At 45.0% G+C, this 18,456-nt stretch overlaps 1 protein-coding gene across 1 annotated transcript; it reads left to right on the forward strand.

Annotated features, from left to right (window-relative positions):
- Nucleotides 1–8,896: 8,896 nt before the first annotated feature.
- Nucleotides 8,897–12,776, forward strand: PtA15_17A107 (uncharacterized protein; the record flags this gene model as incomplete). Its single annotated transcript, XM_053164188.1, has 8 exons — nucleotides 8,897–8,996; nucleotides 9,050–9,222; nucleotides 9,308–9,386; nucleotides 10,712–10,858; nucleotides 10,940–10,975; nucleotides 11,055–11,382; nucleotides 11,486–11,967; nucleotides 12,058–12,776. The coding sequence occupies 8 exons, from the start codon at nucleotides 8,897–8,899 to the stop codon at nucleotides 12,774–12,776; spliced, it is 2,064 nt and encodes a 687-aa protein (XP_053028180.1).
- Nucleotides 12,777–18,456: the final 5,680 nt, after the last annotated feature.

An 18,456-nucleotide genomic window follows, 5' to 3' on the forward strand; every position in this document is an offset into this window, starting at 1 on the left:
TATTTGTGTTGTCAGATCTGGTACAAGGCCAAGTCGATGAAAAACTGCATCTCTAGTTTTGGGAATCTGTTGGATCATTGCTTTAGCATCAATAATTTGTTCCTCAGTGCTCCACAGCTCTGCCAAGAATGAGATGTTCTGCCTTGCTGACTCAAGGAAAGATGCGGACCCATCTTTGCTCAGTTTGTCTTTTAAGACAGATTGGGCCATCTGAATCATGACCTGTGTGCAAAACTGCTCCTCCAAAAGTGGCGCCTTCCTTGTGTTGTTTTCCAGTGGATTAGAGGTGGAGGCAGTCAGACCAGTCTGGGTCAAACTTGGATTAGCTCAAGATCTAACTATGCTTTTAAAGCAGATGTGATTCAACTCACCCGGATCGGATTAGAGCCCATTGGGTGTGCCTCCGGATGATTTGGCCCTTCCTTCTGGAGTTGCATAGTTGCTTTCTTCTGATGCAATTGATAGTCTTTCCGTCCCAAGACCCTCCCAGGAACAATTCCACCACCATCTTCTGCATGCTGTGTGGTGTTGCACCCATAGAATTCACAATGGCAAACGAGATTGGTTGTTTTAGGCATGTTGCGAGTTTGTTTGTTTTAATTCAAGTAGATTGGGGATGAGTAATTTCAGACGTCTTCTAGATATTCGATGGGACACAAGGAAAAAATTCACACTCATACATAAGTTGGCGAAAGCTGGTTGATGCAAGCTTTATATCATTGCTACTCAGATACCAAGATCTACTTTTTTCATGAATGATTTGAGGAAACAGTTACGTACTTGGCACCCAAAAGTTGCATGTGCATATCTTGACTCACCACCTGACCAAAGAATATGCAAGCCACCAAGTTGATGTGATGTGCTACAATCATGCACAAGTGCAAGTCATTTAGATAGCAAGATGAGCATATGTACATATCATGTGCTTCAGTACATTTTCATGAGGAGCTGGCCCAGGTCGGACTTCATGTCACCCTGTGATGCTTCCTTGTTGAACTGGATGTACATTTTTCGGTTGGATTGAATCTCAAGTTCTAATGCCCCTTGTAACCCCGCGACCATCATGCCTTCAGATGCTGTTTCGGAGAAGACTGCATCAACTGAATCCACATATTTGTGGTTGCGTTAGCCTGTTATAAAATTTTACATCATAAAAAGGGTGTTGTACCCACGGTCCACAACTCTGGAAATGACATCCTCCCCCATTACAAAAAATATTAATTGGCAGAGGACCTATCTTATCTCAATCCAACATCTCATCAACCAATGGAACCTTTTCGTACTATTCTATCTCCCATACAAATTGTTTGGCTCAAAGACATGCAGACAATGATTGATGAATCACTCAAGATTTTTGAGCCAGATTCTCATGAAGAGCAACAATTAAACATTAGCAACACCAAAGAAAGGGAACATGAGGCTTGGCGTTGGTATATTTTGTGTGATGGAAAAATCAGAGCGGGAGCACAAGATATGCGTATTCCTGAATGGGCAATCCCAAACGTCAAGGCCATATGGGATGCGAAAAGGAACCGTCTTGGAAAAGGTATTTGGCCTCAAGTTCTTCTTCTACTTTTCTGCTGAGCTGATTTTTCAATTCACATTTGACAAGGACCATTGATGTTTTCCACGCCAGATACCACCCCAGGGGGATTGGGCGGCTCGGCAGCAGGCCAGCATTCTTAGGATGATCAAGGGTAAACGATTGGGTATAGTTTGATCGTAAGTTATCAGAACAAAAGACAACTGCTAACTTCCTGTAACTAACTGTTCCTTCTACCAACAGCTAGCTGGCTTATCTCTCTCTGGATTCCACAATACTGCCTCATGGTTTCCTGTTTTTGGTTCTGTTCTGTGCTTCCTCTGTCTGGATGGTAGTAAATCTTTGGTTTGTTCTGATCCAGATTCAAGTGAGAAATTCACGATCTCCTATCTATCTGATGTCTGTGGTTGTGTATCGCAATGAGATGGCTTGTGTCCCCCGCACGTCAGACAAATCTATTCTTTTTCCCATGTCTGTGTCTCTGCTTTTGGAATCTACTTCAGCTAGCAATCAATTTTTGATGTATTGACGTTGTCTGGAAATATTAGGTTATGCTATACAGTGATCAGAATTTTACACCAAAGGTATATTGCTTTGGCTTAACACTCAGGAAAGGCATTGAATCTGCTGGATGTTGGGACTAAAGAATACATGGTATTGGTGTTTGCTCACAAGGAAGAGATAGCAATGGTTGCGGCTCATGTACTCTCCAATATTTGATCTGGTGGGTGTCACTGTCATGTTCGCGCGTACATGGGCGGGAACCTTCGAGGGCAAAAAACCGATTATGTGTTTTCACATGTGATGGGCCCAAATATTCAGATTGTAATACCAAGCTGGAACAAGCAATGCATTTGCCCAAAGTCACCCCCATGTACGCGCGTACATGAGAGGGATACTCAATTGACCAAATACAACTCCTTTCATCAAATGAGAGCCAAACTGAGTTCTGAGTTGGCCAAGGCCCTTTGTCAATTACATAAACTCTCATTTGCCTTTCATTCACATTAATAATTTCTCTCTCCCCTCATCCCTTTGCACTTTCCTAGACACGACCTGATTTTTGTAATATATAATCTGGACCTCCTCTTGTCTTCCCCCTCCTGACTCTGCTCTTTTGTCCTGTGATTCCTTTACTTCAGAATGTCCTTATCCCAGACTCATTTTGCCAATGGCAAACCACCTGTTGGTGTTGCAAAAGTTAATCTTGCATACTCAAAAATCCACCCCAATTCCAAATCATCATTTAGTTTTTGTATTGCTGCCTTCACGCGAGCTCTCTTAGACATAGAATATGACCGCAAGAAAACTCCTTCAGAGGCATGGAAGCTCCCACCTTCTGCCCACGATTTCCACATTGGCTCTAACTTGCCAGACTCCATTCTCATACAGCCCATTGATCCCATTCCTGTTGGTTCAACATTACCCACCTCACAGAAGATATCCCCAATCTTTCGAATCCTATTTGTCCAAGACCTCTCAAAATCTTGTTTTCCTGGTGTTACTTTTCGCTGGTCTCATCCATGGGATTCTCACTGGAACCAACTTTTCGCAAAATTTATCCTAAAACATTGGAGGAATGCCTATGCAGCTGGAACATTTACTCCTTTTTTCATGGATCCGGTTGAAGCCTCAAACACATCCTTCCAGCTTGGCGTTCTCCACAGATGGTTTCTTGGAAGGCAGAAAGGATTACGATTGGGTCAGTTTTCAGAACAGCACAAATCTGAATGTAAATCCAAAGTACCAATGCAGGTATGCCACATTCTTGCTTTTCTCTTGCCCAAAATGTGGGCTAAGCTCTTTCTTCATTTCAGATCTCGCAGCACCGTCAAGAAACGCTCTCTACACTCCCATTCAACCCTAACACGAAATCTTTATTCGATAACATCAAGGCTACTTCTGAAACTGAGATCAATCCCCCTCGCTCTCTGTTCAAAATCCCTTTGCTCTGGAGGTCACCGGAGTTCTCAAAATTTGCGCAAGAATTGGATCAGATTTTTATTCAGAAGAAGACCAGCACCAAAGGACGCCAATTTGTACATGATTTTGTCTTGGAAGCTCGCAGGCTCTCCTCCAGCTGGCTTCAAGGAAGTTCCTCGTAATCTTCCGTTGAACTGCTACTCCCTCGAATACTTGTCGACGCTTTCCGAGTCCCAGAGAAATCTTCTTAATCCAACGGATACCATCAACTTCTCGGAATTGCTAACAGTCAGATAAGGCTTGCTGTCCACCGTGAGTTACATTCAGCGACTTTCAAGCTGTCATATTTTTCATGAGTAGCTGAGCACATTCATACTGCTCATTTCCCCCCGATGGTACACTTAGCCTATTTACAAGACATTCTCAAATCAGTAAGTACAAAAAGGAAATTAGCAAGAAATCACATACAGTGCAAGCTCTCCTTTCCTCTTTTGAACCTGATATATATTCATTTCCAGGCTCCCTTTTAGATAGTATCGATATACATGAACTGGATGACCCTGTCCCAAGCGGTAAAGTCGGTCGACAGCTTGGACTTCTGCTGCAGGGTTCCACCCCGGTTCCTGAATGATGTAGTATTATTAGCTCTCTTCTATGCCTGTAAAAAACAACTATGGCTTACCATCATGTACACATTCTGAGCGCAACGCAAATCAATGCCTACCCCGGCAGCTTGGATTGAGGCCAAGAGAACATTACACTGTCTGTTGGTTCGAAATTGATTCAGGTTTTCATCACGTTTTTTGATTGTCTGGTCCCCAGTAAGCCAGGTTAATCCAATACCGTTCTCCTGAAGTGCCCGTTCAATACTATAAGGTTGAATCAGAATCAACATCTATCCCCTTTCCATGCTCCAAAGCAAAACAACATAACTTACATCCCCAGAAACCCAGTGAAACTAGAAAATACCACTGCTTTCGTCCTTTCAATTCCACGAACTCCTCCCAAGAAGACCTTCAGGTTGTCGACTAGGTGGACAATCTTTCCTGAATCCTGCCATCGCCATTTTGGTTGATGAAGTATCTCTGATCTTGCAAATAATGGATGGTTGCAAAATTGACGAAGCATTGTCAACTGTCTGAAAAACTCCGATGAATCCCATTGCTCCCCCGCTGTTCTTAGCCTCCCAAAATATTGGATGAACGTCTGGTGCAGATCCTTCGAAATCTCCTCCCATTTGGAGCTGATTTTGACAAGTATGAATTTCTCCACTTTCTCGGGGAGATTCAACAAAACATCCTTTGTTCTTCTCAAGCAAACAGCTTCCATGAGTTGGCTTAAGGTCTTGATTGCCTCTCGAGCACCAACGTTCATTCGAGGGACCAGACAGCTCCTCCATACCCACTCTTTGTCCCATGGATGTATTTTCAACAGCGTAATCAAGCTTTGCAAGTCGGTCAATCGGTTTTGGACAGGTGTCCCTGTCAAGCAAAGAACAAACTGGCACTGAAGATTTTGAATGCTCTGGGTTCGGTGCGTTGCTGCATTCCTTATCAAGCTATCATCGTAAAAATAAATCAGAACCATGTATGCCAATTGTCCACATGAATCATTTCACTTACTGGGCTTCATCCAATACAATCCTGAACCAGAACAGATCTAGAGCTCCAATGTTGTGCTGGTTGGGGTGTTTCTTGTTACCACTCGTTCCGATCATTTCGTAAGTTGTCAAAATCAGCATTGTCGACTGCAGGTCTTCACTAGTAAGGCTCTTCCGATTGTCTCCATGGAAAACCTCATAAGGGATTGCGTGATCTCTGAAATGGAGATCAATTTTGTTTTTCCAATTTGACAGGGTTGCCAGAGGGCAGATGACTAGTGTAGCTGCAGATCGTTTGTTGGGATCAGCTTGTCGGAAATTTCTTGCGTTATCACTTGTCGCCAGGATAAAAGCAAGGGTTGTTAACGTCTTTCCTAATCCCATATCGTCAGCTAGTATCGATCCCTGGGACCTGTTGTGATTTGGTTCCTTCGCGCTAGAATTTGAATCTTTCTCGCAGTAATTGCGAAGCCAGGCATTGTCATGATGGTACCACAAGGCTTCTGGCTTGTTGTTCTCGGAGTCCTCATTCTTGAGGAGGAAGTTTAGGGCGGAAATCTGATGGGGTTTCATACTTGTCTTGCACTTTTGAAGCGATGTCGAGAGCCAAGGTGCTGGTCTGGAGTTTGAGTCCCTAGTGGTTTCAGTGAGGTGGGGAATTGCGAAGAAAACATCTGGGCTGTAGTTCCAGATTGGGCTTAGTTCCACTTCGGCAGCTTCAAAGGCCAATTGGACTTGAGATATGTTTTCCGAGCGGCTGAAGACACATCCCCTCAGCTGAGGCTGTATACAATTCTTGGTCACGAGAAAGGCACGCAACTTCACCAGAGCTACATCATTGGGAGGGATTTCTGGTTGGGTGGGTGGAGTTGAACAGCTGGAAACTGGCCCTAATAATGGACCTAGATATTCACTCTGCTTTTGGCTGAGATCTCCAAAGCAATTATGTGGCGCGCAGTATATGTGAACTAGCTGTCGGCCTAGTTGAAGAAAAGCTACCTGAGGGACATCAGAAGTAAGTGTTACAGTCCTAGTGGAAGGCAAGGTGATGATAAATTGGCCAAGACAGAATGTTGAAGACATTTGTGGAAAGGGATGGGTAATTTGATTTATTCTGTTACACAAATGCGAACTGAGAAAGACAGGGGAGATAGTGTGTTCCTTTTGAAACTTTCCAGAGATGGGCCACTGGGGGTATCACTGAGCATGACAATATCAAAAAATCTGTTTTGACTTTGTTTGGCACTTGTATTTGGGCTCTTGAGCTCTGCAGGTTGGGTTAGGGTGGTCCAAATCGCTACTTGATTACAAGAGCATGCAGGGTCAACTTGAACATATCATGAACATGAAATCATCTCCCCTTTGCCCCTTTGGATATTGAATCTTTATGTAAACTCACAGGCAAGGATATTCATGAAGATTGTTTTTCTATGTTTAACGTGACAATTGAATATCCAATATGTGGGATATGTGGGAGTGACCTCACTTACGACTGCAAAATATAAGGTTTTCCCCTGAAGCATTGGTACATCACATGAATGAACCTTGCAGTTAAGTAACCGTTATCTAGCCATCCAGTTAGCCTTCACTGCAAGAAAAACTCTAGAAACTGCTTGCAGTTGAGATGCAAGAGCTCAAGGCAAGCTGTGCCTCATGCAAGAATCAAGCACTGGGTGATTCCATGCACATTGTCTAATTTATGCAAGAGTGAGTCTAAGGTACAAAAAACTAAGTACATCAGTTGATACCTGTGCAAATTCCCCTTTCATGTGCACATAACCCTTTCATGTGCACATACCCCTTTCATGTGCACATACCCCTTTCATGTGCATATATCCCTTTTTTATGCATTCACCCCGTTCATAAGGTGTACATAGCCCTTTATGTGCACATACACCTTTCATGTGTGTATATCCCTTTCATGTGCATGTATCCCTTTCACAATGTGTACATACCCCATTCATCATTTGTTCATGACCCTTTCATGTTTACATGTCCCCTTTGAGTTTTTTAGGTCCCTTTTAGTACCCCTTTTACCATTCAGGTTTACATACCCCTCTGATGTTTACATATCCCTTTCATGTGCAAATATCCCTTACTGCACATACACCTTTCATGCATAAATACCCCTTTCATGTATACATACTACTGCATGAGCATTGAGCACTCCAGCATGTTCAAGATTGAGATGCTGAACAAGGTACACACTCAAGGTGCACCAGCACGGAATTTGGGTGCTTGACTCCAGCTTGAGCTGAAGCTTGATTGAAGCTTGCTGCATCTCAACTGCAAGCAGTTTCTAGAGTTTTTCTTGCAGTGCTTATAGCTCTTTTTACATTTTGAGTAGTATCTTTTTTAAAATATCACACTTCCTTGCCAGATTTCACATTCACCCTGCCTGTCCTGCACAGTGGAATGGGGCTTGAGGTGGGGCAAAGCATGCTTCTTTGCAAGGGCATTCATTCCACAACACGAAATCTTTCTGGAGTAATGATTCAGTTACACTGATGCGCAACACATATTCAACAGGAATTACTGTTTGAATGGCTTGTACTAATGTCTCATTGCACATCAGTTGTACTACAATTAAGAAAAGCAAATCAAAGAGTTCTACACAACATTGTGTTACCTCCCACATTTCTTCTAGCTGTCTTGAGACTCAATTCAGCCTCATTTCGTTGCCGTACTTATGCATCAATTGTGAATCACTTCTGGATTAATTTCAACTTTCTTGTGACTCACTTCTGACAGAGTTCTTGATCAGATTAGGGATAAGTTACTATTCCCATCCGGCTGACATCCGACCAAAACTCACATAAAATTCAGCGGTGGCACTCCCTGGGGAGTGGGAACATATCTCCCCTGGTGCATTGGATGAGATCAACCCATTTTAAATTGGTTGAGCGCATCCCAGTTAAACTGGGATGAATTCATCCCAGCCAAGTATGCTGGCAGTGCTAATGCAAACAAGAAAACTCACATCAAGGCTTTCCTTGAACTTAACCAAGTCCCTCCTTCCCTGAGGCTTTGCTGGAGGGACTTATGACTTATCAGGATTTTTTCTGAGAGAACCGGATGATACTTGACCCCTCATTTTGTTACATTACTCATAACTCATGTAAATTTCAAGTCTCATCTGCAAGACCAACTTTGTCTATATTGTATGCTTCTTCACCTATTTTAGATATTTTCTAGATTGTATTTTTCTTGAAGGAAAGGTTTCAAACATTTTATTTAGAAAATAAAATAAAAAGAAAAACACAGTGCTTTGGCTGAGCATGCTTGACCTGTACTATGTTATCCGGCCCAATTGCTTCAGAAATCAGAGTTTTAGAAAAATAAAACAAGTGGGAAAATACTGGGGAGGTGATATCAATTTATATCAGAAGGAGGAGAAGATGCAGGCCTATTGTCCGCCCAAAGCTTAGGAGGTTGATGTTGTACTCAAGGTTGAGTTCTGGTGGTTCAAAGAAAAGTACCACCAAAGCCCAATTAAAATTCTCTTTGTGTAAAATTCCTGACAACATGTCCCTCCGACAAAGCCACAGGCAAGAGAGGGGCTTGGTTCCTGCCATGCCACCTTTCATCGCTTTGTATAAGTGCCTCCGAGGGACTTTGACAAGTTTGGAGATGCTCATTCCTGTATGTTGATAGCTGGACCCTCACAATGTGTACCCGGTATGTATCATGGCAGTGGGTTATGAAATATTGAGAAGACGGTCGGGCGAGAGGACCTGAGAGGACAGAATGGGAAGAGGGGCTGGATGGTTTCAAGAAGTGTTCCATCACACAAACCTGTCCTTTTCGGTCCTCACAGGCATAAAAAGGCGATGCCGGGCCCACAAGCCTCTAATTATGCACCAAAGCAAGTCTCACTCGTTGTCGTTACGGTCGCTACTCGTTATGGTCTCTATTCTACTCATTTTCCTAGTCAGTTTCTTTATTTCACCTTTGCCTCGTAGCTGGTATGAACTAACAGACAGGCCTTCTCCAACAGCTTATCGGACAATATGCCGCGGTGAACCCGGTACCGACAGAAGGGATCAGTTTACCAGAAGAACAGCCTGCCCATCTGGCTGAATCTCGAGATGTGATCAGCGCTGGATCACACGGAGGATTGAATGTCCAGTCGTCGTACCCCCCGATACTTACTCTGGTGAGTTGAGCTCACGGATCCGAGAGCCACTTCGAGCCATATATGAAATCTGAATGTTCTTCAACCGATATGTTTGCGCATGTAGCCGCCTCACATAGATCTTGAGATGGGCTGCCATTTCACGGTCCCCAAAGGACGCACCGAACATCGCGCTATGACGCCCAGTACCAGAACCGTTCAAAGGGGAGGATCATGTTGGAAAGATTGCAAAGAACTCACTTGGGGTGAAATACTGTGTGGTGATCCTTGTAAAATTCTCTGGCTGCTCCTTTTGTTAGGAGGTATTGTAGCTTTGATTGGTTTTACCAAAGGGTTCTAAATGAAAGCCACATTTTGACCAGATCCAACAAGGCGATGATGAACCCCGCAGGAGTGCCAGCCAACCAGGCTGCTCCCGGCCGATCAGGCCAAAACGCCAGCTCGGCCGGGGACAACCCTTTAACGGTCAACAAGGATGCACCACCTGGCGGGAGAGCTTCCCTTCTATCGACCGGCTTGTGTAGCCTGATCGGCCGGAAGGAAAGCCTCCCGCTGACCAGCTGGCGAGAGGAAGCAATCCCGCGGAACAGCTTGTAAAGCCTGATCGGTCGGTAGGATCGCCTCCGGGCGACCAGTTTGGGCACACTAGTTAACCGGGCGGGTTTCCTCCCGGGCGATCTGGTTCCACAGCCCGGAGCAGCCTGGTCGATCGGCCGTGTTTCCTCCCGGTTGATTGAGCTGCATATCAACCTGCAGAAAACCTGCTCGGTCGAATCGGCGGCAGCCTGCCCCACATAACCGGGTATAGTTGGCCGGGAGGAACCGCTGCCGGTCAGCAAGAAGATATGGGGTTGTTGACCGGAAGGAATCCCTCCCGGAGTCCCGGTCGGGGACAGGAAGCCCTGCTCGTGCACTACAACGGCCGGGCGGAATCCCTTTTGGTCTTCGAGAGGTGGTGGATGAAGGATCGATGATGACCGGCTCTTGGAGCAACAATCATCCACAGTTTGTCTGTTTCAGCCGGCTCAGCTCTTGAGTTGCATACGTTATACCAAATGCTTCATGCCTTGGTTTCATCTTAAAATGGAACATGTGTTTTCAACCTGCACCAGAAGATAAATCAGAGCATCTGCCTTTCTGTTTCAAAGCCGTATGAAGACGGGATTTACGCTCCATCTTCTGTCACACGTTCCACAGGAAGTCCAGTCATTTCTTTCGTGTACAGGGCCCAGGGACCACATTTTTCTTCGCAAACACTATTTCGTCAGGATTGCTTGCCATCGCTTGAAAACTTATCCTCAATTTCGATTTAAAATGATTCTTTATCCAAGGTACCTCCAGTTGGTCCTCCTGATTGGAGTCTTCCACTTGAAAGCAACGGAATCAGCACCGGGGAATGTCTTGACCTGTTGGACAAAAAATCACGATGTGGTTGATGGTAGCATGTCATCCTCATCTTGACATTTTCAAAAGCAGTAGAGCTAACATTCATTTTCCATTCTTACTCCAGAAGCCGCCATCAGTAATTCTCATAACGATATTTTGGGTGTCCAAAAAAACTCCAAGACTCTTGCATTTACAATAGCCAAAGAATCCCCTGAAGAATATATTGAAAGAGTTCTGAACCCAATCAAAAGCACCAGATTTCAAAGAACCTGTGAGTTCCAAACAAAAACAAATCATTCAAGGAAATCCCCCAGCAACTGAATCAAAAAGTTCATCTTAACCTTCATGATAGCGGCAGAGCTTCCAGAATCTGAGCAAGAAGGAGAAAGTTAGTTAGCCTCTGGTCTCCAATATGCAGAAGCCTTGTTTCTAAAAAAAAAGTAGCACTAACGGCTTTCTTTAACCAGTTCTGATAAAGCAGATCATGCAAGAGTTCAGGTCTCTCAGAGAAAATGTGAAAAGCATGGGCTCAGCCTCCATCCGCGCTATGGTACAGCCGTACCATTCGCAAGTGCAGCATTCTGTCTTTGTTCCATCCCGATACGCGTCCAAATTAGACGAGATCCACCAAAAAGTTGCCATCCTGAAAGACAATCGGCTGGCTACTTTGAAAGGACGATTCCCCACTATCTCTATCCTTTCGAACAACTATTCCCCACCAGCCACCGATATCTTAATCCAGCCAAAAAGTGCTGAAACTGATGGTGCAAAAATTGTCTTGGGTGAAGCAGAAAGGTATATTGCAGAATCTTACCCTTTTCCAGTGAACTATGGAGGGAAGCGATATGATTTGTGCTCATTCATCAAATGTTTTTTTCTCCATCTCAATTGTCTCAAGGCAAAGCCGTGATCCGGCAGATATTGCTAGCAGTTCCAGGCCCGCTGTCAATTATGAAGAGCACAGTAAGATGCCCCCAGATGAAGATCCCAGCAAGCAGGCCTCAGCCAGGCGTCCTGAAGAGCCAGCTCTGGGCGGAGACAGCCATCGGATTATCATGCAACTAATCGGGAAAGACGTCGCGGAAGAGACTATGGATCTCGTCAAGAAGAGCAGCCCCAACCAAGAGCAGCATGTTGATTGCGACATCTCTGTTCACCGGCTCGGATTCCAAACCATCCATTTCATGCACAGGAACCATTTGATCGATCACCACAGTTTTTCCTCGTTATTTACCAAGGTGATTTTGGATGAAGCTGCTGAAAATATGTTCCGCAGTTACATATATGATCAACCATACTTGTTTGGAAAAAGCTATATAGAAGACTGCAAGAATGTGTTCAATGGCTGGTATGCGTCACCGGATAGGGAGATGTTCTCAGGTATTTATGTCACTTTTCACTATCAGCTTTACGCATTTGCATTTTAAACTGACGTGTTTGATTTCCTCTTTTTCATTCTGCTCACACAAGTTCTTGAACCCAGAAAACAAAGAATGTTCTTATTCTACTCCGTGAAACAAATCTTCAATAGGTACAAGAAACTACCTGAAAGCGCAAAGGCCCCACTACTACTCCAACATTCCATGGATCTATACTATCATCACATTTTCAAAAAACAGAGTGTTTTCAACCTGTTGGAAGAAGTTTCACCAAGGTCTACACATGAATCAGAGGAACTCGAAACGCTGAAAAATCGTCTCAGAAACCGGTGCTATGTTCTCAGAAGCATCGAAGATTTCGATCCAAATGAGCAATATCAAAATGAAGTCTCCGTGGTCTTCCAAGCGGTCCGGTTTTTCAAGGAGAACTATCCCGACTTAAAGCTGATTGAGCAAGGGGAAGAATTCGAGAAGAAATATGCACTGTGGTATGAGTGCAGTCGCCTGCACGGAAGACTGGACAACATTCGCATCTACTTGGAGTTCAGATTTGCCGGGAAGCATCCCTCTCCGATGGGTGTCGAGTTCCTCCCCCCCGCCAACACCTCGGACTCACCATTCACACCGCAGGACAAACTGGCCCTGATCTCGACCCATGTTGACCTGCTTTTCGCAGAACATGACCGCGCCATTCAGCGTATCCTTGATGGCGCTCAAAAGAATCGATATTGCGATCATATAAGAGTTTCAGACAGGGTTATTGCTCTGAAAAATAGGATAATTGAATTAAGAAGTGAATCAGCTAGCTAGTAGATAATTCAAAAACCCTCACCTGTTTCACCAGACCGATAAGCGGGTTGATCATCCGCATTTCGCCTGGCCCATTACGGCCTGTAGTTTTGTATACATTCCTGTTGGGAGCTCACTTATCTATGATGGCTCCATTCACAACCAGCCTCCTCATAAGAATTGCATGTGGCACTGCTTTCCTCCTTCTGTCTTATTGGGGCACAGCACGGCGCTGCGGACCAACTCAGAGTTCGATGATGAGACTGCCAAACCTAACATAGATGTATTCAGTTCTCCATGTTGTTTCTTCATGTTAGAGTACGGGGGAAGCCAACAGGGTAAACTTAATCAATCTTAGTTTATTCTGAGTTATGCATATATCAATCTTGTATGCATAACTGCGGCACAGCCAGCCTTGTACTTAGTCTACTCTACGTTGGTATTGGTTCCCTTCTCTCTTCACCGAGATTGGACCCGATACCGTGCGTGCTAGAGCTGACCAGCGACGCATTCCTTATCGTCAGGTGAGTAGTAATCATACCAAGATTGGACCCAATACCGTGCGTGCTAGAGCTCACCAGCGACGCATTCCTTATTGTCAGGTTTGCATTCGCCACGTTTGGCGTCTTACAGGTTAAAAGCCGGTTCTATAGCTGCCGGATTCGAGCCAATCATCGGGAGACCTGAATGGTCGGACAAGGAGGAAAGCTGAAAGAAATCAAAGAAGCAGCGATAAAAGAAACAGAAGAAAAACAGAAGAAAGAAAGAGAAAAAGAAGAAGAAGAAAGACAAGAGATATTAAGACAACACGAAGAAAGAATAAAATCATTCAATACTTTCGAACCTCCTTGACAATCAACATCCACGGACGTAGTCATGGCGGCGGCACCATCAGCTGAAGACCATTTTCACCTCAAAGGGGAGATCGATCGCCTATCGCAGATTATCGCCTTAGCTGGAATCAACAACACGCCTCCAACACAAAATGAAGGGACCAACAGCGTACTCAACAGCTTCCACAAGAAACCGCTGGAGTTACACCTGATGCACAACCCAAAGAAAACTTGACTTGCAAAGGGAAAAGCGACTTTCAAAGTTTGGGACCGCAAAATCAACTGCACTTTGAAATATGTCTTTGAAAATACCAACACCTTCACTTCTTCGGAGACAAAATTCAAGTCGAAGTCAGCAAAAGATCAGGCAGCCATCGCATGCTTACTACGGTCAACAATCAAAACACCACTTCTTGACATTGTTGATGGGACTGGATCCGACGATCCTTGGACTATATTCACAAGCCTCAAGAGCCAGTGCAACAGGTTGGATCAACAACACAAATTGGACGTCATAAACCAATTTGGCAACCTCATGATGAATTGTTCAAACCCAGGAACGGACATCAATCTTGCGAAATGGAGCAAGGTGTGGGCGGAGATGACGCAGCTGAAACTCACACTCAAGGAAGTTGGGGGATTGTGCCTCCAAGCAAGTTTTGAAGCGCTGGTTGGGATTGATTCGAAAACCTTTGAATTCGTGGTCAGCCAGGAACTCGAAGCAGCAAAGGATGTCTCCTTGAATGATGTCATGACTGTCATCCAAGCGGCGACTGGCAAATCTCAACATAGCTTGACAACAACCGCCAAAGACTCATACCTACCAATGAAGCTCGATGCTATCAATGCCGTCGGAACAAACCCTGGACGATATGCGCCACCTCATTGTTGTAACCCACAACAATACCCTCAACCTCAGAAACAACCTGGAAACCTGCAGAACGTGCTACCAACGACTTCGCCCAAGCCTAACCTTTCAATCAAGAAAGCAACAGTGTTCAGAGGATATCCACTCAGTCCCCACCTGAAAAACAAATGGGGACCAAAATGCCACTACTGCAAGCAGGATGGACATTGGTACAACAATTGTAAGACTTTCTGGGACAACGTCAACACCGGATTAATTGGTCTGCCACCAGACGGACATGACACACCTGAATCAAACTACCTGCCACCTGACCGACCCGGCAAGAACAACAGAATTTGCCAACTAGACGTCCCAGAAATTAGTGACGGGAAGATTTTACTTGACTCAGGAGCTTCAACCCATGTGAGTGGCTCACTTGCACTCTACACTTCAACGGAACAACTAGCAGAACCAAGAAAGATTCTTCTAGCAGTTGCTGACTGCTGCATTGATGTTAGGCTCAAGGGTACAATTTCAATACCGACAAAACAAGGGACAGTTCAAGTTGAAGATGTCTTCTATGTAAGAGTCCTATAAGGGGGGCTCTTCACTTATAAGGGAAAGGGCACTGAGACCAAGTCTCAAAGTTCTAGTACCCAATGTTGTATTGCAAAGGGGCGGAAGGCTAGCAGGGGAGAGATCAGTATCTCTCTACAAGATCAGGAAAGGAAACAGAAATGAGAGAAGAAGAGAAACATACCTAGCAGGGGAGAGATCAGTATCTCTACCAAGCTAGGTGGGAGCGGGAGGACGTGGAACTATATGGGTCCCACTTGGGACTCTGTGACATTTTTGTGACACCCCAAGAGGGGGGCTCACATTCTATTGCCATGGAGTGGACGGGATCATACTTTCGGTCAGCCAATTGACAAGCGCGGGTTGGCGGATTTATTTTAAAGATCAAGATGCCTTACTTACTAGCCCCTCAAATGTAGTATTTAAGACGTTGTGTAGCAACCATTGCTGGTTCCTAAGCAATTTAAATCAAACGTTGCAAATAAACAAGGTCACACAGCGACCATCTTTTGATCCGTTTCTGTGGCACCGCCGGCTTGGCCATGTGTCTGAAGACGTGGTATGGCAATACCTTAAGCAACACTACCCGGATGAGTTGGAAGAAAAATCGTGAGCCTCCTTTTTCTACCAACAGTGTGCGACATCAAAGAGCATCGACAAGAAATTGCCGGGGGGGAATTCATTGATACCCCGTGATAATACTCTAGATCTGCTGGTGACGAACGTGGCCGGACCTTTTTCTCATGACATGTCTGGAAAACAATACATCCTTACAATGCGGGACCATGCTTTGACGTACATTTGGTGTGAAGCTATGACTGAAAGGACCAAAGTGCCAGGGAAGATAATGGCTTGGCTTAACCACTTGAAGATAACTTTTGGTAGATTTCCAAAAGTCATACGTTGCAATAATGCACCGGAATACACAGCTTTGCTCAAAAAGTTACTAGCGCCAACCGGAGTCTCTCTTGTGCCAGTTCCACCATACAGCCCAGAAAAAAATGGGGGAGCCAAGCGTGTCAACCGTACACTAGGCAACATGGCCAGGACAATGCTCCACGAGTCTAAAATGCCACGACCCTACTGGAGTTACGCCCATTGCATGGCGGCACATATCCACAACAGAATTCCCAACAAAAAGGTCAACACGTGCCCACTGACGTCTTTGTACGGAATTGATATATGTCTTGTACCCGTTTGGGGCCAAGGCAATCGTACACATTCCTAAAGAAAAACGGGATAAACTATCACAGCAAGCACACGTCGGACGACTTATTGGATATCCAGCAACTCATGGGGGGGGATGGCTTGTGCATTCTTCTTACAATGGCCGCATTCTACACACCAACTCAGTAATATTCCCAGAGTTCCAAAATCTACCGGTGAAGGTGAAGGAAAAATCAAAAGGAAACCTAGATTTTATAATCAACCAAATAGTACTCAAACTGGGTGAAGAAGAAACCAAGGTCAACGCTAAAAATGAAGAACAAGCAATGACAAAACTTCCGGTGAATGAGGACAGACAAATTCTGCTAACGATCCGGTCGGCCCTGAAGAAAACCAACTCCAAAGAGTGGTTTGAAGCAGCGAACTATGAAATTGACAAGTTTTTTGAGCTGGACGTATGGGAAGCCGTTGAACCTTTCCCAGGAGCCAAAGCGCTTGGATGCCACTGGGTGTTTGCAATCAAGCACGGGATACAAGAAGGCAATTAGGAAATTTTTCAAGCGAGGTATGTGGCAAAAGGTTTCAATCAAGTAATGGGACAGGACTGTAATGAGACATACGCTGTGGAACTACTCTGAGGGAAGAATAGAGCTTGAGAGGGATTTGGTGCTTGAAGGGCTGCCTCTCAGGGGAACAAGAAAAAGAATATAAGAGTATGGACTCTTAAGGAAAGGTGTGGCTATGGAGATTCTTGAGGTATGTCTAAGGGTTTACTTTCTACTAATCTAATAGCAAGGTAAAGGTAATGTAAAGTCTGTCCAACCTGATATATTTGGCATAGACTTATCAAGCTTGTCCACTCTGATTTAATGGCATAAGCTAGGCTAGTGAATGGTGACCAGTGATCTGGATTGCTGGGACAGGATCTGATGGGGAACAAAAGGTAGGGCCAAAGAGGGCAGGCTATATACAAAATATTATGGGGCTGAGTTGTGGTTGGAAGAAAAGATGAAACAGTGAAAATTCTCAATCAAAGGGCTGAGGCTGAAACTGCTATCACCAGGAAAAAAAAATAGTCACTTGATGGCAAGTGACATGATGCAGCTTTGGTTTCTGCTCCAGAGCTACTCCAGCGCTGCTCCAAGTCTGCTCCACCAGCACTTGTAGAGCTTGCAGGACTGCACCAGAGCACTCAATGTGGCACAGTCAGCTGATCCTAATTTTTTCCTAGGAACAGCTGATGCTCATCATAAGCTGAGCGGTAGGCATTGACTGAGCCTGGGCCAAAGCTGAGCATTGGCTGAGCCTGGGCCACAGCTGAGCATTGGATATTCCAAGCCTGATACAAATCCAAGTGTCAGCTGGACCAAGAATATTCCAAATCTGAGCATCGGCTTAGCCAAAAATGGTCCAAAGCTGAGCATCATCTTGGAAAAGGCTTGTGCAGAGCTTAGGATCAGCTGGGACAATACTGTTCCAAAGATTAACACCAGCTGGCCCAAAGTTTTTCAAAAGCTGAGCATCAGCTGAGCCAATGCTGGTACAAATCTGAGCATTGGCTGAGCCAAGGCTGTTCTAAAGCTGAGTATCAGATGTTTTGAGACTATTAAAAAGATTAATATCACCTGAGCCAAGGCTGTTCCACAGCTGAGCATCAGCTGAGCCAAGGCTGGTCCACAGCTGAGCATCAGCTGAGCCAAGGCTGGTCCACAGCTGAGCATCAGCTGAGCCAAGGCTGGTCCACAGCTGAGCATCAGCTGAGCCAAGGCTGGTCCACAGCTGAGCATCAGCTGAGCCAAGGCTGTTCCACAGCTGAGCATCAGCTGAGACAAGGCTGGTCCACAGCTGAGCATTGTCTTAGCCAAGTTTGGTCCACAGCTCAGCATCAGCTGAGCCAAGGCTGGTCCACAGATGAGCATAAGCTGTTACAGGAGTGGTCAGACTCAGAATCTGAGCATTGGATGGGCCAAGATTTATCCAAAGCTGAAAATCAGCTGAGCCAATAATGGTCAAGCTGAGCATTGGCTGGGCCAATGATAGTCCTAGTATGAGTCTAAGATGAGCCATGAGTGGAATAAAGCTGAAACGCAGCTGGGCCAGGACTGGTTCTGATCTGGGCAACAAAGCTGAGCATGAGCTGGGCAACAAAGCTGAGCATAAGCTTGGAGCTAAAGCTGAGTATCAGCTGACCAGAAATAGGGATCAGTATTGCCCAGTGAAAACTGAGGATCTCCTGTGGAAATTCTGAAAGTGGTTAGATGGTGGGTAGATGGTGGGT

The sequence above is a fragment of the Puccinia triticina genome, chromosome 17A (assembly GCF_026914185.1).
Source record: "Puccinia triticina chromosome 17A, complete sequence".
NCBI lineage: Eukaryota > Fungi > Basidiomycota > Pucciniomycetes > Pucciniales > Pucciniaceae > Puccinia > Puccinia triticina.